The sequence below is a fragment of the Heliangelus exortis genome, chromosome 6 (genome assembly GCF_036169615.1).
Source record: "Heliangelus exortis chromosome 6, bHelExo1.hap1, whole genome shotgun sequence".
Classification (NCBI taxonomy): domain Eukaryota; kingdom Metazoa; phylum Chordata; class Aves; order Apodiformes; family Trochilidae; genus Heliangelus; species Heliangelus exortis.
In genome coordinates, this window is record NC_092427.1 from 34,706,770 (window position 1) to 34,729,757 (window position 22,988).

The 22,988-nt window shown below is 41.0% G+C and overlaps 2 protein-coding genes across 7 annotated transcripts in view; one reads left to right on the plus strand and one right to left on the minus strand.

Moving 5' to 3' along the window:
• GLS (glutaminase) overlaps positions 1-12,606 on the plus strand; it is a 119,667-nt gene extending 107,061 nt beyond the window's left edge. For all 3 annotated transcript variants that reach the window (XM_071747835.1, XM_071747833.1, XM_071747831.1), the window contains 4 exons: positions 7,348-7,409; positions 8,491-8,567; positions 8,784-8,847; positions 9,189-12,606. In XM_071747835.1, the coding sequence (XP_071603936.1) occupies positions 7,348-7,409; positions 8,491-8,567; positions 8,784-8,847; positions 9,189-9,345 (360 nt within the window). In that variant the 3' untranslated portion in view covers positions 9,346-12,606. The remainder of the gene's footprint in view (positions 1-7,347; positions 7,410-8,490; positions 8,568-8,783; positions 8,848-9,188) is intronic.
• Positions 10,070-22,988, minus strand: part of STAT1 (signal transducer and activator of transcription 1) — a 32,330-nt gene continuing 19,411 nt past the window's right edge. For 3 of the 4 annotated variants that reach the window (XM_071747827.1, XM_071747829.1, XM_071747826.1), the window contains 7 exons: positions 21,727-21,782; positions 20,963-21,057; positions 18,944-19,083; positions 17,496-17,681; positions 15,875-15,950; positions 15,321-15,423; positions 10,070-14,804 (listed from right to left, as the gene is read on the minus strand). In XM_071747827.1, coding sequence (XP_071603928.1) covers positions 14,781-14,804; positions 15,321-15,423; positions 15,875-15,950; positions 17,496-17,681; positions 18,944-19,083; positions 20,963-21,057; positions 21,727-21,782 — 680 coding nt within the window. In that variant the 3' untranslated portion in view covers positions 10,070-14,780. The remainder of the gene's footprint in view (positions 14,805-15,320; positions 15,424-15,874; positions 15,951-17,495; positions 17,682-18,943; positions 19,084-20,962; positions 21,058-21,726; positions 21,783-22,988) is intronic. The other variant, XM_071747828.1, reaches the window with a different exon arrangement.

The following is a 22,988-nucleotide window of genomic DNA, read 5'->3' on the forward strand; positions in this document are numbered from 1 at the left end:
CCGTGGGGCCAGAGGCTCTGTTGGCATTGGGTTGGTGTAGGTGTAGTCTGAGCATCACTCTTGATAGAGGCCAAAGACTTCTTTTTGCAGATTTCAGAACATTATGTAGAGAAGTGGTCTTTTTTTTATACTTCCACTTTATTTCAGACAAACTGAGTTTGGATTGATGTTTCCCTGCACAACACAGCTTACCTCCAACCTGGAGAATTCAAGGAAAACTCTGGCTGGCTCTTTCACATTTACACAGTGATACTTTTTTTTATTATTATTATTATTTTTATTCCCAACAGCAGCCTTGTCAGCAGACCCCGGAGAGCAGGTTCCAGTTTATTGCAAAATAATTGTAAATAGAAAAATGGTCAGTTTTAAAAAGAAATTGTCCTTTCTAGTGTTGGAATGTACAGGCACCTGGGTTCCTCTCTGAGATTCAGCCCTGGTTTATATTTGACCTTCCAGGTACTACTTGCATCTCAGGTTTCCTTTCAAAGTTGAAGCTTCAAAATTCATTTTTATTCCAGTTTTATTTTGAAACCTTAGTGGCAGGAAGAAATTAATCTCTGGGTTATGCTTCAGGATAGTTGAATTTTACAAGTACCATGTATAAAACTTGATCACTAATTAGTTTAATTTGTACTCGAGATGTATTTTTTTCCTTTTTTTTTTTTTTTTTTTTTTAATGGGCCACTACTGCTAATTGAGAATTTCTGTTGGCACCTTCAGACTTAATGAAATTTTCATCACTGATAAAACAAGCATCCTGAAAATCTGCAAGAGTGGGAGGAATGGTTGCTTTTTGCTGTGTGCTGAGATGACCCTCATCAAGGGATCAGCGTTAGGGAAAGCAGCAGGACAGTGTTGCTGTCAAGTCAAATTTCTGTGGATTTGGGAGCATTTATTACTTTGTCCTCTCCCTCTTGGCCCACGCAAACCCTTTACTTATCATAGAATCATAGAATCCTAGAACTGGCTGGGTTGGAAGGGACCTCAGAGCTCATCAAGTCCAACCCTTGATCCACTCCCGCTGCAGTTCCCAGCCCATGGCACTGAGTGCCACATCCAGGCTCTTTGGAAATATCTCCAGGGATGGAGAATCCACCCCTTCCCTGGGCAGCCCATTCCAATGGCTGATCACCCTCTCCAGAAAGAAATTCTTTCTCATGTCCAGCTTGTTGGTGCTTGGTCGTTTGCACAGGTCAGGAGAAGAGGAAGACTTCGTAGCAGTCGGTCTCTTCCTGGTATGAGAAGTTAATCCTCACTTGCGAGACAAACACTCACCTTAGACAGCTTAGAAATCTATTTTTTGCATTTCTCAGCTAATCCAGGGCTGAGCCGGATCAGCCCTGCATTGTCTGCCTCTGGCCAGCTCGTGGGCACAGGCTGGGAGGCTGGTGGCATCGTCCCCTGGTGGCATCGTCCCCTGGTGGCATCGTCCCCTGGCAACTGGGGACAGGCTCAGGAGAGAGCTGGGACACTGCTGGGGGAACTGCCCAGCACTTGGGTCCACAGCAGGATTCACAGTCTTGAAATAACATCTCTGAGACTGGTGCTGCAGAGGTGCCTTCAGGTGATTTTCTTGGTCTGATTTTTTTTTTTGGTCTGATCTTTTTTTTTTTGGTCTGGTTTTTTTTCTTTTTTTGGGGGGTCTGATTTTTCTTGGTCTGTTTTTTTTGGTCTGATTTTTTTTTTTGGTCTGATTTTTTCTGGTCTGACTTTTTCTGGTCTGATTTTTTTCTGGTCTGATTTTTTCTGGTCTGATTTTTCTGGTCTGATTTTTCTGGTCTGATTTTTTCTGGTCTGATTTTTTCTGGTCTGATTTTTTCTGGTCTGATTTTTTCTGGTCTGATTTTTTCTGGTCTGATTTTTTCTGGTCTGATTTTTTCTGGTCTGATTTTTTCTGGTCTGATTTTTTCTGGTCTGATTTTTTTCTGGTCTGATTTTTTTCTGGTCTGATTTTTTTTTGGTCTTTTTTTTTTTTGGTCTTTTTTTTTGGTCTGATTTTTTTTTTTTATCTGATTTTTTTTTTTTTTTTGGTCTTTGTTGGAGCTGCTGAAGAGCTGCAGAAGGTGACTCCTTGCTCATTGCAGGTCTCTTCCAGCTGGGAGAGCAAGATTCTGGGTGGTACCAAGAGTCTCGTGTACCTGAGACCCACTCTGAGGTCCCAGTGGGTCAGGACCTGCATCTGGGTGCCAGGTGCTTGTCCTGGGAGAACTCCAGAGCTGCAAGAGCTGAAGTTCATCCCCTGATTCATCACCACCCTCCCATCATCCCATGCCAGGGAATCTTTAAACTTCGTTCTTCAATCCAGGGGGGTGGAGTTCCCAAAAGGAAACTCTACATCCCATTTTAGGCATGAGAAACGAGACAAAAACGTGGTGGCTCTTGGTATTTTTTCTCAGTTGGCTGCATCTTCTCTTCTTCCCCAATCCTTTTATTGTATTTTAAATCCTCCTGCAGTGAAGGTGTGCACTGAAGTTCATGTACAGCAAAGTCCTTGAGAAACAATTTGCATTCAACCTTTCCCCCTTCAAGCCCCCCAAATATTTTGAACATCTTTTGGAAAGCTGACTTGTGCCCCTGCCCCCAAATAACCACGGTAAAGAGTACTGAAAAAATGAGGAGAGTTTGTTTGTTCATCCTTGTTTGTATTGCCTTTGAAATTCTTGGGCTTAACTGTATTCCTCAGCCACCTGGAGAAACAGTCAAGTTGGAAGCAATATTTTTGTAGCCTGTCAATTCTGTGATGTTTTCAAAGAAATTGAGTGAAGAGGGGTGGGGGGATGCTCTCAGGAAGCAGGACACAGTAGGAAATTAAAATCCAGCTTCAGTGACCTTTTCAGCTAAGAGCTTCTCATGGAATTAATCCAGTTCTGAGCTAAATTAATTTTTTTTTTTTTTTTTTCTGAAGGGGTTTGTTTTCTTTGCCTGCACAGCTGTTTGCCTTTCCTCTCTCCCAGCCTGTGCTCACCACAAGGAGTTTGTTTCCATCTCTGGGCCTCAGTTTCCCTTCTTGGTGCTGATAAGGGTAGCAGCTTGTGTTCAGAGAGATGTGTTGATAAGACTCAGAGCTAGGCAGTCATAGCCAGGCTCTTTTTCTAAGTGGTAAAATAAAAAAATCCTCTGGCCCAGTCTATGTGCAGATGTGATTCTCATCTCAGTCGTGTGTAGGGATTCTCTCTCAACATGAGAGTAAACATCTACAGAACTACAGATAGTTCTCTATCTACATCATGAGAGTAAAATTAATTTAAATAAAGCCTTCCCATGTGGGCTGGATTTGGGTGTGCAGCTCAGCTAGGAAAGGCAAACTTTGGGAAGGCAATTTTGATACAAATACCCTTATCAAGGTTGTTCCCATGTACCCCTTCAGCATTCTGGATCAATTCTAGTTCAGATTTCACTTGTGATAAATAACTTCAGGATCTTAATACTGAAACTAAACTTATTTTTTTTATCGTTTTCTTTTGCTGTTTGTTTAGCAAACTGATAAATTCAAACAAGAACAAACCCAGCAACAAACCAAAGGTTTCTGTGTCTTCCCACAGTGTGTTGCAGAGGCCAGGAGTGGTGGGACAGCAGTGCCTTTGTAACTCTCAATGCCACATCTCACTTGGGCTGGGGTTTTGGGGTGTGGGGTGGTATTTTTTCCTCTTTTTTTTTTTTTTTTTCTTCTCTCTTAGAACCATTAATGTTTATCAGAAATGTCTGTCAGAGTGATGTGACTTCCTGCTGCTCCAAGGGCTTCCTGCCTTTCACGTCACCACAGCTCTTCAGCAACAACAGCCTTGGTTATTTTCTTGTCTTGTTTTGGTTTTTTTGCTTTCTTGGGCTGCTCACCTCCTCACAGAATATTTAGTTGGGAAGGATCTCTGGAGGTTGTGCTCATCTGGACACCTGGGATATGAAGCAGGACTCTGGACTGAGTCAGTTGTAGCTTCACCCAGCTCAGTCTGAGACCTCTAAGACCTGGTAACCTGGAGGTGGAAATAGAGAGTGTGTGGTCTGGGACTTCTGATCTTTACTGCTGGATGACACAAAGATTCCTGAGGAGCCCTTCCTTGCTGCTTTCACCTCTTCAATAACAAGAATTCTATCCTGCACTCTGGACATGAGCAGACAAAGATGGGTTCATCACAGCTCAGTGAGAAGTGCTCTGTGTTTCTGAGTAGTAAAAAGAGCTGTTCAGTGAAGCCAGTGCAGCTCAAGGAGTTTTTATCCCCCATTCAACATATATTTTTGCTCTGGGTTTGGCACTGCTGTGTGTGTAGATGTCCATGGTGTGTGTTAAGGAATGGTAGGTGCTGTAGGGTGATGTTTGATCCAACTCAGAGATGGAGAAGGGGCTCCCAGCCCTTCTCCTTTGGTTACATTTTCATGGTTAAGGAATTCTGTGCAGTAGAAAAAAAAAATAGATTTCATGGCTGTTGGGTTGAAGGTAAAACTTGCTGCTCCTAGAGGAGGGAAAATTGTGTTGATCAGTGCAGTGAAAGCCATGTCTGGATAATAATGAGCCACTCACAGTCTCTGAACACTTAAATCAGTTGTTTTTTCCCTTGTGCCCTACTTAGTGTCAGTGAATTCAGCTCATCTGGGGTGTTCTCCCCTACATTTAGAACCCCCACAATCATGTGTTTGCTGCTCCCACTTGGGCTCTTGATTTTTCCACCAGAGTTGTTATCTCAGGATTAGTAAAGGTGTGAGTTTGGGGGCAGAGAGTTTTTGCTTGCATTTTGCAAGTCTTGATTGTGCTTGGTTTGTTTGGTTGGGTTTTTTTAGGGCAACAGAAGTGGCATCTCTCATGCAGTTAAAAAGCCTCTGGCAGGAAGTTACTCTCACAGCCCAGCTTTTTATTAATGTAAAAGACAACCTTTTATGTGATGCTTTAATAGATGTGCTGCTCAGGTTAACATTACCTTGAAATCTGAAAGGCTCTGGAAGCCATTAAAAATGTCTTTTAAATTCACTTTTTACGTCCATCTTTGTTGTTCATGGCTGCCTTGTGAGGAATTTAATTTCATACCTTGTAATATGAGTTAATTTTTGGCCTGGACTATGCTGCTGATAGAGTAGGGTGCAGTTATGGAGCTGATGGGTTTTGCTGCTAGAAAAATGCAACCTGATTTTTTTCCATGAAGTCATGAAAGGCTCATGTGGAACAGGGGCAGGTAGCCCTTTGGGGGGTTGTTTCAGTGGTGATGGTTACACTGTCTGCTGTTTTTCCAGCTTAAGTTCATTGCTGATCAGAGTGGATAATTACTCTGCTACTAATTGTCCTGCTGAATTTGTTTGTCTCCTTTTTGTATCTCATTACCTTTAGTGCTGGACAGGGAGCAGACATATTTGCTCTCACATTTCCCTCTTCTGAATTAAACAAGCAGAGCTTATATTTTTTTTCTTTCTTTCTTTTTGTCTGGACTTGTATTTCTTTTTATTATGATCTGTCAAGGTCGGGTTTACCACAATGCAAGCTTGGATTTTGCTTTATTTGTCTTAAGAAAGAAGAGGCTTTAACCTCTCCCAGATTGCTGAGAGATATGGCCTAAGATAATTGTGTTGGAAAGCCTCAGGAATCTCTAAATTATATTTTGTCACATCATGATAGAGAATGAAAATGGCTTCTTAGCAAAATGTTCAGCTGAACCCAGAGTGGTTCTTGGCCCCAGCTGCATTCTGAGAGTTTTTTATAAGGAAGGAATGCTTGTTATTTTATTATTATAATATATATTTGCATTTCCCAGAAACAAAGATACCCAGCCAGGATGGCCAGTTACCTCTGAGATGGTTTTTATTAAAGACAGAATGCCCTTTTCTCATCCTAGATCTAAGAAAAATGAGAGTATTCAGCATCTGCAGAACCTGGAATGTCTGAGTGCAGCCATCCTGGTCTGTCTGCAGGATACCAGCAGCAGGGCAACACTCAGCTTTGCTCTCAGCAAGGAAATCTGAATCATCCTGATGAAATTTAGAGATTATCAAACCAATTTCCCCTTTTTTTGTGCCCGCTTTTAAATACAGCCTGCAGCCCAGTGTCTATAAAAAAATTGCACATTCTCTTCAGGAGGTCCTCAGCAGAGCAAAAAGGAGCTGCAGGACTTTGTGGGGAGCTCAGAAAGGAGAGTGGCTCTGTTTCCATCCTGGCTCTGCCTCTTTGCTTCAGTCTCTCTTTGCGTCAGTGCATATTTGAGGTGTAAAAAAAAAAAAAAAAAAATAAAAAACCCAACAAGCAATTCCAGTGCTTTGGTTTAGGAGAGGCACAGATGTTGTCTCCTCTGTGGCCCTGTGAAACATGCTTGTGAGTTTTGCAGAAAGCTGTGGGAGACTTGCTGCTGGGCAAGGATGCTTGTTTGTTGTTGTTTGCTTCTCCTCCTCCTTGTAAGGTCAGTGCAGCATCAGATTTCCCCTTTAGCTGGAGCAGGGAGAGCTTTGTGGACTCAGGAAGCAGCACAGCATTTGAGAAGTTTACTGGAAAATGCTGTGAAGTGGTGCCCAGAAGTGTCCATAGCAGTTTCTGGAAGAAGCTGATGTGAGATGCAGAAATCCAGCTGTCCTTGTCAGTTTTGGCTCTTGTTAAAATTTGGGGAGTTAGCACAGCCAGGATATGTTAAAATGTGCAAGGGATGAGGTTTTGTAGCCTGACAGTGTTGGCTCTTATTAGAGCAATAAAGCTAAGAAGGGCACGACTTGCTGCAGACTTTACCTGTGGTATTTGATCTAAAAAGATCCTGCTTTTGTTTGCCTTTAAACTTTGCATTTCTTGTAGTGATTCTACATATGATAGAATTGCTTAAAATTGCTTATTTGAAGAAAGCCTATTAGATATATGCAAGGAAAATCAGTGTTACAGAGGATAACCTGTGCTATTTCTTCTCTTCTGCCAACAGGGATTTCTCCTAGCATTAAGAATCTATCCTGTTAAAAAAAAACAAACCCAGAAAAACACCAGATGACAAAACCCAAACCTTACTTTTCCAGAAAGTTTGTCTTATGAGGTGTTTATGATGCCTGAGTTGGGCTGTGTTTGTAATTCAAATCTGGGTATCACAGGGCAAAGAGAGAAAAATGGTTTATCTGTATAGCAAGGCTCATGTTTTTTACTAGAAAAGAATAAAAATGCACATTTTATGATTCTTTTGCTATCCTTATGGCTTTACCCTGGGAGAACTAGACATACAAGTGCTGGCAGCAAAGCAAGCTGGAGTGAATTCTTCCAGAGTTTCACCCTGGACCACCAAAATGTGGCCAGGGAAGGGGGTCAAATGAACAGGTTGACAAGCACTGGAGCATCTGACTGTGAGTTTTCAGTTTTTGAGGACAGAAGCTGAATAAACTGCTCTTTATCTGCCTTTGTAGGTCAAGTCTGTGATAAATCTGCTGTTTGCTGCCTACACAGGGGACGTGTCTGCACTCCGGAGGTAAAAATCAGGGTGGGCTGGGGGTTGGAAAAGCTGCTTGTTTGGTACCTGCTGCTGTTGTTTCCCTCTGCTTGGACACTCTGTCCATGCTGGGGACATCCAGGCTGCTCTGGAGACTTCAGCATGTTCTGTTACACAGGCTTCATTATTGCCTTTTAGTTATGTTTTCCTGATTTCTCCTCCTTCGCTTGGCTGCCTTGGGAAAGAACAAGTTGGGAAAATTATTCCTGTGGGCAAGTAGGGAGAGAGAAATCTGTGTCCTGGAACAAACCAAACAACCCTCCCAACCCAGACAAACAAACAGACACCCTAAAAACCTATCCTGTGTCCTCACACTGTCCTGTAATCCCACTGTTTTCTGTTTCTTGGGATTGTAGTGAAATGATTTCCTTAACCAGCTGCCTTACAGTGATGGCAGAAAATCCTCAGTGTACTCCAACCTGCTGTGTGTAATTCTGTTGTGAAACTGCCCCAAAAAATCAGGCTGCAAAATGCACTTTGTTGTTGGAAATCCAGTTTTGCTTTTTAAATATGGAGCAGGATCTGGCAACATTTGAATTAACAATAGGAAACACAGCAAACGTGTTAATTTGGCTAGAGTACACCTGAATAAAGTTATTGCCTGGAAAATATGTATAATTTAACTCTGCTGTCCTGGAACAGTGTAGTGTGATGAAAGATGTCTTGATAATGGAAGACTGTTCAGGATTTTCAGATTTAGGAGTCCTCCCTGGGTTTCCTCAGCTGGCATAAATTTACTTTCCCTTATATGACTCAGCTTGTCCACGTTAGACTTTTAAATCAAGATTTGTTGGCTGTTAGGTTCCCTGCAAAGACATTTTCTTTTCCTTTATAAAAATGAGAGAATATCTAATGTTAGAAAATATCTTAATTTTAAAACCCAAGCATTGAGGACCTCTTCTATTTATTTGAACTGAAGATACAATGTGCTATTGATCCTGTCTGCCCTCTTGCAGCAGATGTTTCATTGTTTTGGCAGAGGGGTATTGTTCCATCCTTGTTTTCATGTTGTAAGACAGCTCTGTAATATTTTTGGGTTTTTTTTGTTTTGTTTTTTTAGATTTGCTCTGTCAGGAATGGACATGGAACAGAGAGACTATGACTCAAGAACAGCTCTGCATGTAGCAGCTGCAGAAGGTAATGCCCTCCCATCTGCCACTTGCTGCCTGTTGATGGAATGTGGGTTTGGTTTTAATTATCTTTAATAATAATCATATTATTCTGCCTCTCCATATAATCATACCTGCTTTGGGAAATTGTTTGCTTGTTTTATATATATATATATATGTGAATATAAATAATCAAAATCCTGCTTTTTTTTTTTTTTTTTTTTTTTTTTTTTTTTTTTTACAGGACACGTGGATGTTGTTAAATTTCTACTGGAAGCCTGCAAAGTGAATCCTTTCCCCAAAGACAGGTGAGTGGTTTTATAGCCAGTTTAGAGGAGGGAGATTTTTCTAGCACCTTTTTAGCTCCCTCAGGGAGAGGTGTCCATCAAATAGGAGTGGAATGCATTAAGCCAGTACACTGCAGCAAAAGGAGGAGGATCTGCTGCTTCTCTGTAGGTTCTGCAGAGCAAGCAGGGAAAAAAATTGGTGAACCCACTAAAACATCTCTATAAATGCTCAGCTTACTGAGTATTTCCACAGTTACCAAAATGAGCATGGTCTGTGCTTAATTATTAATGCAAATAATCAGATTTTTTGGTGCTTTTGGATCTGTACTGATCTCAGGACCACTGTTGCTCTTTTCCTGTAGGTGGAACAACACTCCTATGGATGAAGCTTTACATTTTGGACACCATGATGTTTTTAAAATTCTTCAAGAATACCAGGTCCAATACACCCCATCAGAGGATTCCAACAATGGAAAGGAGAACCAAACGGTTCATAAAAACCTGGATGGCTTACTATAATAATCTTCAGCTAGATCCTAAGAATCCAATCACCTATTTAATTGTGATATACATAAGTAATGAAGAGCGTGTGTGTTTCTATCTGATAGTGGTCTATATTTTACAGAAGTCTCTGTTACTTCAGTGTTATGTTACAGGAGTTTCTATACGCACAGGACAAATCCCATCTCTCTCAAAAAGAAACAAAAACCAACCAAGAATCTCCCTCCATAATGTGAGCAATATTACCTCATGCTGCATATGATTGATGTATAAAAATATTCAGCTGTTGTTGGCTTTACCGTGCACTACTTTAATTTATTTTTGTGTTCTGTGTGTCTTCTAGTCCGTGGTCAGGAATTTTTTTTTTTTCTGCTGAGTTTTTGTTTCTGTAGCCCTCTGTTTTCAGTATGGCCAAGAGGAGCCAGAGTACTGTCAGGTATGAGTGTCAGTGAGGTGTTTCAAAAGCTGAGGATGCTGATGTAGATTTAGGCTGGGTGTGTCAAGTAAAGGATCTGCACTTATCTTTGGGAAAAAAAAAAAAATACAAAAAAAAAAAAAAGTGTATAAAAATTTCCACACAACCTTGTTTACATAATATAAATATCAAGAGAATATTTAGGTGACACTTGTCAGTGGTTTTGGTTTGTTCTTAAGAGTCTTGTCAGGGAATCTGCTTTAAGGTTTGTTTGACCAAATGGTGTAGGGGAACGTGACTTCTAACATCAGATGATGTGTAGTGGGGTTTTTCTGTTTGTTTGTTTGTTTGTTTTGGAAGTGTTTCTTTCAGTCCCTTTTGTCTCTTCTCCCTCCTCTCTCTCCATGTTCAGCTGCTAAAGAACTTCCCCATCCCTGGGGAAAGTGGGTGCTTCCACTCTATGCAGCCATGTTCCTTGCAGGTCTCTTTGCACTACAGCAAGCCTTGAGCAGCTGCAAAAACCCCATTTTGGGCTCACCTGTGGGGTTCTTGGCAAGCTGCACCAGGAACCAGCCAGGGGAATGGAAATAAGGCAAATCACCAAACCAAATATTGCATGGAAGTCTGACTTCATTTAGGCTTGTGTGGAGGAACACGGATGGAGTGAAACAGCTTTAAGGAGCACAGAGCCAAACACAGCATGAGCAGAGCAGGAGATAAGCCAAATTTTTTGGGATGTGTTCTCTTTTTTTGCACTACCATCAACCAGGGAGCAGGATATTGCATCAGTGGGATTCTGCTGGTGTAGCACAGGAGTTCAGCAACAGGAGCACAAGTTTTAGGTGGTGCCTTTTGTGAAGGTGAAGGGTGGGATTGTCTTGCCACTAAAGCCAGCTTGGCACCTGCCCTGTCGTGGGAAGTGTAGCTGCAGGTTATTTCTTGTTGGCAGAAGTGCAGGGTTAGGATGTGTGTGATTGCTTCTGGCAACGTTGTGGCATTAAAACCTCAAAAAATGAGCAGTCACTTAGAAGTCAGGAGTTTGATGCTCACAAAACACCACAACTGTTAGACACAGGCGAGAATTTTAGCACAAGGATCCTAGGCAAGAATTGTTTAGCACGTGGAAAAGGTTTTGTATGAGAAGTGTGTATCTGGCTGATTTTATCCTAGCATGTAGTGAACAAGTCCAGAGTAGATCTCAGAGTTCAAGTTTTTCTGTTTAGGCACCAAAATCCACCTGAAACAACACCCAAATTCTCTTTAGAATGGCCCAAGCACTTTATAAAGATGATTTGAACCACATTATCCTCCTTTAGCAAATGAGTCTGTGAAGGCACAGGGAGAAGTAACTTCTCCAGAGTGGCCCAGCAGGTCAGTAGAGTTGAGAATAAATCCACTGGGGTCCCTGTACAGTCTCTTGTTGATAGATGCCATACTGCCTCCTCGAGGGAGGAGGAACTGCAGGGAAAAGTGCTTGATACTCATCACGAGCAGTGACTGTCTGAGAGATGATGAAATCTTGGAAGAGTCTGAAGGTCTAAAGCCCTGGAATCACATTACAAATCTGGCTGGCATGGTTATCAAACACTTTTTCTCAAGAATCTTTCCGTTCTTAAGTGGCTTTTTATTTTAATTTTTTTTTTTCCTCCCTTTTAGTAGGGATCAGCTGTTTTTCTGAAGGCTTTTAACCCGTTCTTTTCACATCCTGTGTCACAGCCACCTTAGTTCTGATCAAGAACTCAACAGAATGGCCTCTGACTCTTTATTGAGCCACACTGGTCACAGAGTAGCACAGAGCCTCTTCTTTGCTGCACCCTGAATTCCAATGTATTTTCTCTGGCACCAGATCTGTCAACTTCAGTGCTGAGGAATTTTTCCAGATGGACTCGAGCTTCTTAGTGTTCTGTATCTCAGTGCTAATCTGACTTCTTCCATATTTTTTCCCTATTAAAACATCTCCTTTGGCTTCTCAGAAAAATACCTGATTCAGCTTTCTTTAATTGAGATTTGCATTGTTCATACTGGCAGTTTTAAAAGATAGGTCAACGATATAATACACATATATACAAAAAAAAAAAAAACAACCCACTCCAAAAGAAGCTATTTTAACTGAATTAACATTAAAGATCTGTCCCTAGCTGCTTTTCTGGATCATCCTGAATGCTTTAGCTGGTCTTAGCTTCAGTGCATTTTTGCTGGTTAGTTTTAGTATTTTCTCATTGTGAGAAGATGCATTGTTTTGTAATGTCCAATTCAGCAACGCAGCTCTTTAGCCATGGCATTATTTATAGATATAAATATAAATATATGCAGTACATTGGTTTGGCTGTTTATCATTCATGACACTGACATGTAGATTTTACCATAAATTGCTTTTGGTTATCTTATCAAACCCCGACTTCCTTATGCTCCAAAGAAGAAGATCCCTCCACTCCTTTGTTTTTCTGTCATATCTGTTCCTTCTGTACCACAACCTAAAATTGTTAAGCTAACTTAATGCTTTGTACTCAGAAATGTTGTGATAGTCTTAGCATTAATTAGCCTCTCTTTGTGAACAAAATGTATTGTACCAGATATTTTTTTTCTTTTTTTTTTTTCTTTTTTTTTTTGCTTCAGAGCTGGACTATCAGTGACTATACTTATTGGCAGTGTACTTCTGGTCATTGTAACTGACTGGGCTGATCTTGACTTTTAGATTCTGTGTTGTGGGGAATGGACAGTCATGAATGTATTTCTAGCAGTTTCCCATCAATGAATCTAAACTTCAGCTGTATTGGTTCTGAAAATGAAAGTTATTTATTTTAAGAAATAAAATCCAGATAGTGTTGCTTTTTACAGCATAATAAATGGAAATACCAAGGTGATGATGGTTTTATTGGTTATCTGTATCTTCTAGAGCCCTGTCCTTTCTCTGGATGCTTTTTATTAAAAAATATTCTTCAGTTCTTCAGTGCATTGGCCAAGTGTCCTCAGCAGCTTTTGCCTGCCTGCTCTTCACTGCTGCTCTTTTGCCAGCAGTTTCTGTCCTTTTACTGCTTTTATGGCTGTGTAGTTACAAGTCTGACAAGATGAGGGATTGTGTCACTTCACAGCCCCAGAGAAAAATGATGATGCAGCAGTGGGCCAGCTTGACAGCTCACAAAGTTTGGCAGTGTTAGGTCAGTTACCCCACTGATCAACTCCCATTGGAAATTCAAGTTGAGTTTATTGAAGTTTGGTTGGGGAAGAAATAAAAAAAAAAAAAATCAATGATGTGATACAAGAATGAATAAAGGTTATTCCAGCAGTCACCTTCTAAGAACTCTAATTCAGACTGGCCTGCAACAGTGCTGTGAATTGAAAGAATCTATTACAGTCCCTTAGGCTTCAGAGCTGTAACTGTTTAGATGTTCAAACAAATTTAAAAGAGATGCACAGTAAACTACTGGGAGAACTTGGCAGAAGAACATTCCACGGGGGAAAACCCATTGCTTTTAGAACTCTTGGCTACATAAAGACAAAGCCACAAATAAGGTCACTGTGTTGACTTTCTCAAGAGAACTGGTTGAGGAAATTGAAGTATAATAGTAATGAAAACAAACTGCTGCATATCAACCACAAGCACAAGATGTATTTAGCTCAAGAAACAGGTATCTGATTTTTGTATTGCAACAGAGATAATAATTCAGCTAGTTATAATAAGTATTAAAGTCACCAGTTGTGATACTCTGTAGCACTGTTAAACCTCAGTGGCCCAAGGCACCAAAAATAGGTGTGTTCTGCAATGCTTTTCTTTGAAATATGTGCTCTAGGTCCTTGAGATTTTCTTTCTGGCTTTGCAGGGGGCACATCAGTCTTCCTGAGCACTACACACCAAATTGAACCAGTCATTTCTAAGCAGCTGCTGAAGAGTTGCTAATTATCTTTAAACTTGCAGAAAACCAAACCTGTTCCTCCTCCAGTGGAAGCACAGCTTTATCCTTTTAAGTACTAACGATTGCCCGTGCTGCAGCCATTAATCTGTATAAATTTGACTTCTTTGCTTTCCTATTCCTTTATCCCTAGTTGCAAAACCACTGAATTATTAAACCCTGTAGCATCTTCTGGCTATTCAAACAGTTAAATAGGTACCCTGGTTCATAGGGCATAAAAAAAATTAAGTTCCATCCCACCTATATAACCTCAATGGGGCAAGTGTTATTGTAAAAAGATAAGAGTGCCCAGATCCACACCTTGGTAGAGTAAGCAGAGTGAGTAAAAACATACTCTGACCCCTTTTGCTCTCTTTAAGGTTCTTGGTTTGCCTGATACTGCTACTAGACAGCATGACTGATGTCTGTAGAGGCTTTAATTTTGATTTTACATGTTGAGTTGCAAGCTCAGCACATGCCAATGCCAGGTGGTGTTCTAAGAAGTGCTTTTTATGAGGAGGATTGTGCTAAACACCCTACACAACAGAACTTGGTTTTAGAAACAGGCAAAAATGAAATGCAGGTAGCATTTGTGGCTTCTGTTCTCTCTGCATGCCATGCCTTTGGAAAAGATAAAACCAGGAAAAACTTGAGCAGGTTGTGGATTCAGTGTGGCACATACCTGCCCAGTCTGCTCCTTTCTGTGATGCAGGTGAAAATTCAAATTTATGGAAGTTAAGAAGTCACCATGTGGAAGATGTGACCTTTCTGCACAGAACCTCTGCAAAAGGCCTAACTTTCCTTTGAAGCCTTCTATGTAGAGCCAACTGTTTTAAATGTTAAATTTAACTAATTCTCTTCACCAAAAAATGCCATGTTTTTCTTTTCCTCATGCTCTTGCTGAAGATCTCATTCCTATCTTTGCCTCTTCCTCCAGTCTGGCACGGGAGCTGGCTAACTGGAAATTCTTTAACAAAGAACTTCTAAACAAAACCAGGCTGCTGTTTAGATTTGCATTTTGCTACTGGACCTGTAGGTTGAGAAACCAAAGAATCAAGAGTGAAGCGTGGCACCAAGTCAGAGTGCAGGGCAGGATGCATACATAAGCTAATCAGCTGCTTTAATGATGCAGTAAAAAGCTCAGCCTCTTAAGTTCCATATGCTGAACACATCTGCAAGAAGAAAAGAAATGTCAATAAACAAACCCAGAGAAGTAGTTATAGTCCAGTCTGTGCTAGCCACAGAGCACAGCCCCCAAATAGCATCAGACACATCTTAGGACCAAAATACCATGGAGAAAATGAAGTATCTGTGCTTTGATTTGGAATTTGTTTTCTGAAGTGTGTGCACCCCTGACACTGTTCTGTTATCAGGTGGTACCTTGCCAGCATTGGACTGCAGTGTTGCTTCTCCCCTCCCTCCTTCCCTATGAGATACAGATATGCTATGAGATATCCTATGAGATACAGAGCTTTGCTCTCCTGTTCTCCACCCCTATCCCACAAGTAACCAGAAAGAAAAAGGATAGAAATCCCAGTCTAACTCTGGATTCCCAGCTTCTCCTCTGCAGAGGAAGTGATGAGTTCTCAAGTGTTACCTTGGGTCAAGTGTCTGATGTATGTTTGAAGTGGAAAAAAAACAAAAAAAAAAAGGAAAAAAGGCTCAAGCCTCCTGTTTGTGATACACACCACAGTGTCAATCTCTGCTTGGTTCATTATCTGAGACACCTCATCAAACTCTTCAGGAGACATGGGGAGCAGATTTTCTGGAGAAAGGAGCCTAGAAGGGTGGCTGATAGAAGGAGAGAAGAAGCAGGGATGAATCTTTACTGAAGAAGTGAGGCACAGCCAGGCTGCCATGTCTGGCTCTGGGTTCCAAGAAGAGCTCTTGGTAAGAACCAGTATGTGGGAAGCACTCCATGCTTTGCAAAGCCAGCCTGGCTTTTAATGGAAATTAGGACTAGAGAGTAATCTACACTCTAATTAAACAAGTCCAACAAGTCTCCAAGAACTTCCTTTTCAGGAAATTATTTGCCAGTACGACCAACCAGCAAGTTTCTAGGGGTTCTGCCTAAAAATGGTGTTTCAAACACAGCACTGCTTGAATGTGCTGTGCTCAGGTCCTCTAAGAGAGGAAAGATTTGACAGGGGCACCTACCCCTTAAATATTATGAAGGGACATGAACTGCATCTAAAAAGTTATGATCAGATCCTAGAAATCCAGCATTTCTATGGAAACTTACACTTCAGACACAGAGATTAACTCAGTCTTGATGTAGCCATTTCCCTTGGGACCATCCAAATCCATAGGCTCTGGTGCTTCAAGGAGAAAAAAAGAAAACCTTGAGATATTTTTTTTTTTTTAGCAAATTGCCATCATTACTATGCAAAGAATAAAACCTGTGCCCCAGATAATGTGCAAGTCTTTCTCATGCATTTTACAGCACTAAGGTTAATTTAATCCATATTTTGACAGATTTTCCTTTTTTTTTTTTTTCTGTTTTTGTTTTTGCCCTAAAAAAATTGGGGAATAAAAACACCCATAAAGTTTGATGTAGGATCAATCCTGGTCCTTGGTGTGAAAGGGAACAGCATCAAGACTTCTTGTTGGGATGTGAGTTTATATTGTGAAGATAAAGATGTTCTCTCTCACTGATTTACCATTTTGAGACCCTTCTATCCAATAGTCAAATTTGAGTCATGGTTCCAGCTGTTAGCAGGAACCTGCATCTCTGAGATACCCTCACATGAAAGCTGAGCTGGGTGACCAGTGACTATTGTATTATCAGTTTTGGATCTGACTAGGTCTCACGTTGTGCCTCTTTAAAACCAGACTTTTTCTTAACCTCCTGAAATTTAGGTGCCTCTTTTCACCTTCCAGCTAACCAGACTTTTTCTTAACCTCCTGAAATTTAGGTGCCTCTTCTCACTTTCCAACTAACCAGACTTCTTCTTAACCTCCTGAAATTTAGGTGCCTCTTCTCACCTTCCAGCTAACCAGACTTTTTCTTAACCTCCTGAAATTTAGGTGCCTCTTCTCACCTTCCAACTAACCAGACTTTTTCTTAACCTCCTGAAATTTAGGTGCCTCTTCTCACCTTCCAGCTAACCAGACTTTTTCTTAACCTCCTGAAATTTAGGTGTCTCTTCTCACCTTCCAGCTAACCAGACTTTTTCTTAACCTCCTGAAATTTAGGTGCCTCTTCTCACTTTCCAGCTAACCAGACTTTTTCTTAACCTCCTGAAATTTAGGTGCCTCTTCTCACCTTCCAGCTAACCAGATTTTTTTTTAAGCTCCTGAAATTTAGGTGCCTCTTCTCACCTTCCAGCTAACCAGACTTTTTCTTAACCTCCTGAAATTTAGGTGCCTCTTCTCACCTTCCAGCTAACCAGACTTTTTCTTAACCTCCTGAAATTTAGGTGCCTCTTCTCACCTTCCAGCTAACCAGACTTTTTCTTAACCTCCTGAAATTTAGGTGCCTCTTCTCACCTTCCAGCTAACCAGATTTTTTTTTAAGCTCCTGAAATTTAGGTGCCTCTTCTCACCTTCCAGCTAACCAGACTTTTTGTTAGGCTCCTGAAATTTAGGTGCCTCTTCTCACCTTCCAGCTAACCAGACTTTTTCTTAACCTCCTGAAATTTAGGTGCCTCTTCTCACCTTCCAACTAACCAGACTTTTTCTTAACCTCCTGAAATTTAGGTGCCTCTTCTCACCTTCCAGCTGAGCAGCACTCAAGCATGGGTTAGGCTGCCAAGACACAGTCTCCCTGCTACCCTGTTCCACACCACAGAAATCACCCAGTGCCCACATATCTCAGGAACAAACCTCACCCTTGTACTGTAGGAACCATTTCCAGCACTCACCCTCCTTAGGCCTGGAGTAGTACTTGCCAAAGGCATTGTCTTTGGGTATGTCTGGGTAGAGGAACTTCAGTGGATTTTCAGGAATATTCTCAGCTGCCATCACTTTGTAGTTGCGGATGATATCAGGGAAAGTGACAGCAGAGAGCTCCTTCTTGGTGTAGGGTTCTACTGAGTGGAACTCAGGCTCTGCAGAGGAGACAAAAAGCAACTCTGCTGGGTGTTTGCAGAGTTTTTACTAAAACTGTCCAGAAAATCTCCAGCCACTTCCACAAATCCAGCTGCTACGTGAACAAAAGGCTCACCTGGATGACACCTACTGTGCTGCAGGTGAAGATTTAATAACTGCCAAAGGGAAAGGAGAAATGTTTTGGGGGGAGGGAGGTCTGTGGGGGTCAGCACATGGCTTTTGGGGTATTCTGTATTTGGAATGACAGGAGTGATTGGTCCATGGAAATAAACTGCAGTATTCTATTAACTAATTAGAGTTGTGCTACCTTTTCAACCTGCTTCCAACTGCTGCCCTTCACACCCTATTAGGCAGTGTGATCCCAGTACACCATGAATCACAAAGAGGGACAGATAAAGCTGCCCTAAATGCTATAATCCTTCTTTGCTCAATTTTTGGATGCCTCAGCTACAAAGGCAGCAAAGGGAAAGAAATAATTTGAGTATATTTCAGCAGTTTCTCTTCCAGCTGTTTTAAGTCTTGGGCTTATCCAAGTGAAGTGCCAACAGCTGTAGCACCCTGGCAGGTGGGGTTGTTGTAAGTGGGATGATAAGGGGAGAACCCTGATTGGATGTAGGGTTTTTGTAGCTTTTATGTTTCACTGTGTCCTTGTAACAATGTGAGAGAAGCAATCTAGTTAAGTGAAGAAGAAAGCTCTCCACCAGCTCTTCTGGAAATGGAAGGAAGGAGAACTGCTAGGAAAATGAGGTAAGAGAATATGTGGTTATCTGGGAAGGAAGGAATGGTGTTGGGCTGTAAGTTAGAGAAAGCTGTTTGAGAAAGGAGTGTTGTGCACAAGGTGAAGTAGTGTGAGAGGACAACAGTACAGAGGGCTGCACGTGGATGTAATGAACTTCTCCTGAGAAAGAAGTCTTTAATAGGGAAGGTAATAAGGGTTTGGAAAGAGAGAGAGATGCAGTTGTTCATGTACTAGAGGCCCCCTAAGGAGCTAGCTTGGTCAGTTTGTCCTCAACAAACATGCCAGGCAGTAACAGTTCCTGGGAAGTATTACTAATCCCAGCTGGAACCTTGACCAAGCCTCTGTGTGGCTTATGAATTTCACCAAGTATGGTATATGTGTGATATGGCTTGTGAGGATGGGAACTGCCAGGGGGGGTGCATTGTATTGGTCCTTGGTGTGAAAGGGAACAGCATGAAGACTTCTTGTTGGGATGTGAGTTTATATTGTGAAGATAAAAAATGTTTTCTCTCACTGACTTACCATTTTGAGAACCTTCCACCCAAGTGAATGTGATTGCTCCCTCTCTGCTGCTTTCACTGAATCTCAGTAAAAATGTCCCTGGAGGCTGGTCCTTCAGTAAAGCACGTTCCTTCTCTTTGCTGATGAAGCCCATGATGCAGCTGTGATGTGGGAAAGAAAAAGCTGAGTTATCTCCTCAACATATAGTGCAAGCTGTGCTCAGCTACCTAGGAGAGCTAAGAAGCTAAAGGACATGAAAAAGCCTCACAGAACCCCTGGTAAACTAGGAGCAGGGCTTGACAGGCTGTGGATTGCCACAGTTTCCCTCAGCACTGCTCTTTTTGCTTGGTGGGTTATACAGTCTTTTTCCTGAGGTTAAATAAGGCATTGTCTTTTGTTGCCAATACTGGGCAGAAAAAACCTGTGGAAGCAGCAGTAAAGTTGTATGTGTGCAATATAGTCAGGTCCCAGCTAGAAGCTTTACCTTAAAAACTGTATTAAGGTGTTTCTCCCCTGTAGCTGATGGGAAAAAAAATAAAATTCTGCTAGCTACCAGTTGCATCTCTAAAGTTGTGGGGTTTGTTTTATTCCTTGTGCATGTTTTTAAGATGAGCTGTTAAGACTGTGTGACTTCACCCCCCATAAATACACTGTGCTCAGCAAATGTCATGGTGCAGGCAAGGAGGCCAGTGTGCTCATTTTAAGACATGGATTGGTCTGAACAGTTACTCTGGAAGGAGCTGTACAAGCCAGTGCTGTGGCATAACCCTGGGTAAACTCCAACTGTTTTAAAAAAAAAAAAAAAATCAATTTTTTTTTGGTACTACTTGTTATTCCTCAAAATAATCCAGCAATAATGAAGTTCTGAGTACTATTCAAAAAGTGCTACCTCTCCTCTTCCATGCAGTAAATTAGGAAAAGAGCTTTTTGCCCAAATCCTGCTAAATAATTGTGATTTTGCTTAGAAATTTCAGGTGCTGTAGGCTGTCCAGTTTTATGGGTGTTGTGTGAGGGGGTGTTTTTGTTTTGTTTTTTTCAATGGAATGCTTTGGATAATAAATGTGTTCAGTAGCAAATAACTGTGTATAATTAGCCTTCCTATCAAGTATGAAGAAATGCAAGTGTTATTGAAGCTGTAATACTTATTTTTGAGACTCCCTGTGTGTATAAACTTCAGTCAGTGAAACAAGACTCATACTGGAAAGGGCTTTGGCAGAACTGGAGCTGGGGGGTAATAATTTGAAGCCTGATGATGAATTGAGCAGGACAGAGCAAGCTTGCTGTTGTAGATGCTGCAGACTTGTGGGGATAGTAGGGTGCTACACCCTGAGTGGTTGACAGGGTTTAAAACGTGGCTAAAACCTAAAAGTCAAGATTGTGACCTTGGCTGAACCTGTTTCTGAACCTGTTTCTCCTGAAATTGGCAAGACTGGAACCACATGTTTACTAAACCAGTATTAAAGGGGTAAACAAAACTCTTTTTCTATCTGTCTGCCTTACTAGTTACTAATACTCTGCTAAAATCAGTAAAAACTACTTTCTGGACTGCTATTACAATGAAATTCTAAGTCTGGATGCTGCCACCCAGAGGTGACTCAGAATTAATGTTTGCTTGTGGGTCAGTTTCTTGTTTGTGGGGGTTTTTTTTTTGGTTTTGTTTGTATTTTTTTTTTAAGTTGGATGATCATTTTATGACTTATGCTTCATGTGCTTAAGTCTTCTCTGCCAAACACAGAAGAGGCTCTGTTCTAGGGTGTGGAAAGAACCCATTTGTAGCAAGAGAAGAGGCAGAAAAAAATATCCAACATTCAAAGCTCTGTGACTGAAATGGCACAGCTTGGTCAGCTGACATTTTAGATTAAAAGCAGCTGCCTTATTGGGGGCTTCTTCACTACTAGCATTAATTTCCCCTAGATTTGCTGGTTTTTGGTTTATTGGATCCCTAATGTCTGCACAAAGAGCCCCACAACATGAGGATGCAACTAGTAAATAAAGTCTGAGGCAATGACCCCATCTTTATTAACTTCACTCAGGTCTTACCCATCATTCCAGAGACACAGGAGGTGTTTCTTAATAAGCTCCAGGATTCCCTCAATCCACAACCAAAAGGGGAAAGTTTTATCATTGATATTTTCCTGAAATGCAGAATAAGGGAAGGCACAGGTGGGGGGTGGGGGTAGAACAGGGATACTGTAATGTGAGTTTTAGTGGAAAGGAAGCAAGCTTCTAATCCTGCTTTTTCATGCATTTTTTTTCCTCCCTTTTTCTTTCCTACATTCTCTTCTGATTTTTTTTTTTACCTTTGTTTCTCTACCCAGGACAGAAACTGTTTGTACTACATACAACAGAATGAAGCATATACTGAATATTAAGCAGGTTGCCCCTGGCTTAGGAAATGTCTTCCACTGTAACAGAAGAACTGCTAGTCTTGCTGATTCTTTTTTCTTGCTGGTTTCTTTTATGCTTTCTGTAAGAGCTAAAAAGAACTCTTGCATTAATAGCAATTGCATTAATAATGATGAAGATGGTGTGTTTAAAAGATGCATTTTTCTGTGTGGTTTACATGGCTCAAAAGTAATCTAAAAGTCATCTACTCCTTGATCAAAAGCCCCTTTTTTCCTGCTGCCACCACTTTAACCTCCCCACCAAAACCTCCCACAACTATGTGAGCCTAAGAGTAATAATTAGGGTGCACTACTGAAAAAGCACCCTATAGGAGTTATAAACCAAAACCAACCAGCCCACCCAAAAAATCCCAAGATAAAACTTCCTGTTCCATCTCCATTTTTAAGCTGTGTTCATACCTTGCAGAATTTTGTCCAAGGAATAAGGCCATCATGGGAGCCTCCATTTGCTGGCCCTGAACAGAATAAATGGACTCCAGTTATGTTCATGAGTTACGTGGTGCTACAGCTACTTTTCTTTCAGCTTTACTAAATTCTGAGTGTTTCTTTACAAATCTGAGCTGTTGGACTAAAAAAGTGCACACCTAAAGTATTTTCCTAGGTAGTGAAGGGAGGGCTTGCAGACTTCTCTGGGGAAGTTTGCTGCATGAGAATGACCAAATGTATTTGGGCAGACCTTGTGTAGTGGGAATGAAATTATTCTGACAATTTCTGCTCTGAGCTACACCTAACACTTGCCAGTTTCAGAAACACTTCCAGGAAAAACACTAAAATCTTGTGCATCTCTTCTCTGGCAAAAGAAGAAAACTGCAACCTGTAAGGTTTTCTGTAGGAGCTCGGCAGACCCCACAATATTTTTCTGAGATTCAGAGCTTTTCTGTCTCAACTTTGGGGACTTGAAGGCTTTTGTTGACTCCCAGGCCTTCCCCAACCAAAGAGTAATTTCATTTCTGTTGCAATAATTTCCTCCTGCCTTGTTCTTATGGTGTTTCATAACCACATCAAACCAGCAAAGAAAATCCTGTACTTGACTACAGAAGCCAAAGCTTTGCAGACCCTGACTATATTTGGAGCCAATTTTTTTTCTGTAACAGATCATGCTATGGATTTCAAAATTGGGAATCTGATATTTTTTCCTCTCATCTCTCAAAATTGAGTTAGGGAGCTTGTTTGTGATGCTAGATATGGAGATTCTGTCAATTTTCACATCTCAAGCAGCAGGTGTGTTGTATCCTGACACCCTGTTATGTTCTGTGTCCCCTTGCTCTATGGGATCCTGAATTTAGTGTTCAGCTACCTGGATTTTTTTCAGTAGGAAAATACTTTTAGCTGTAGAATTAAGATGTAAATAGCATCCCTACTATTATTTGGAGCTTGTCTGAAGTTAAAAAATAAAAGATGACCTTAGAAATATGTCAGTGGTCACTTTTTCTTCCAGATGGCTAATTAGATTAACACAAATTACTCTCCCTGCAGAATCTGGAAAAGTAACCTAATAAAGCAGTAAGCTTTTTGTCACAGCCTGTGGAAATTAGGAAGGGAATTTGAGACTGGCATTACCACCTAGACCCACTAATGTTAAATCTCTCTAGATAGAAATGCTTCCTGAAACTTAAGTTTAGTGGAACACACTGATTCAACAGGTTTTTTTTTTTCCTACT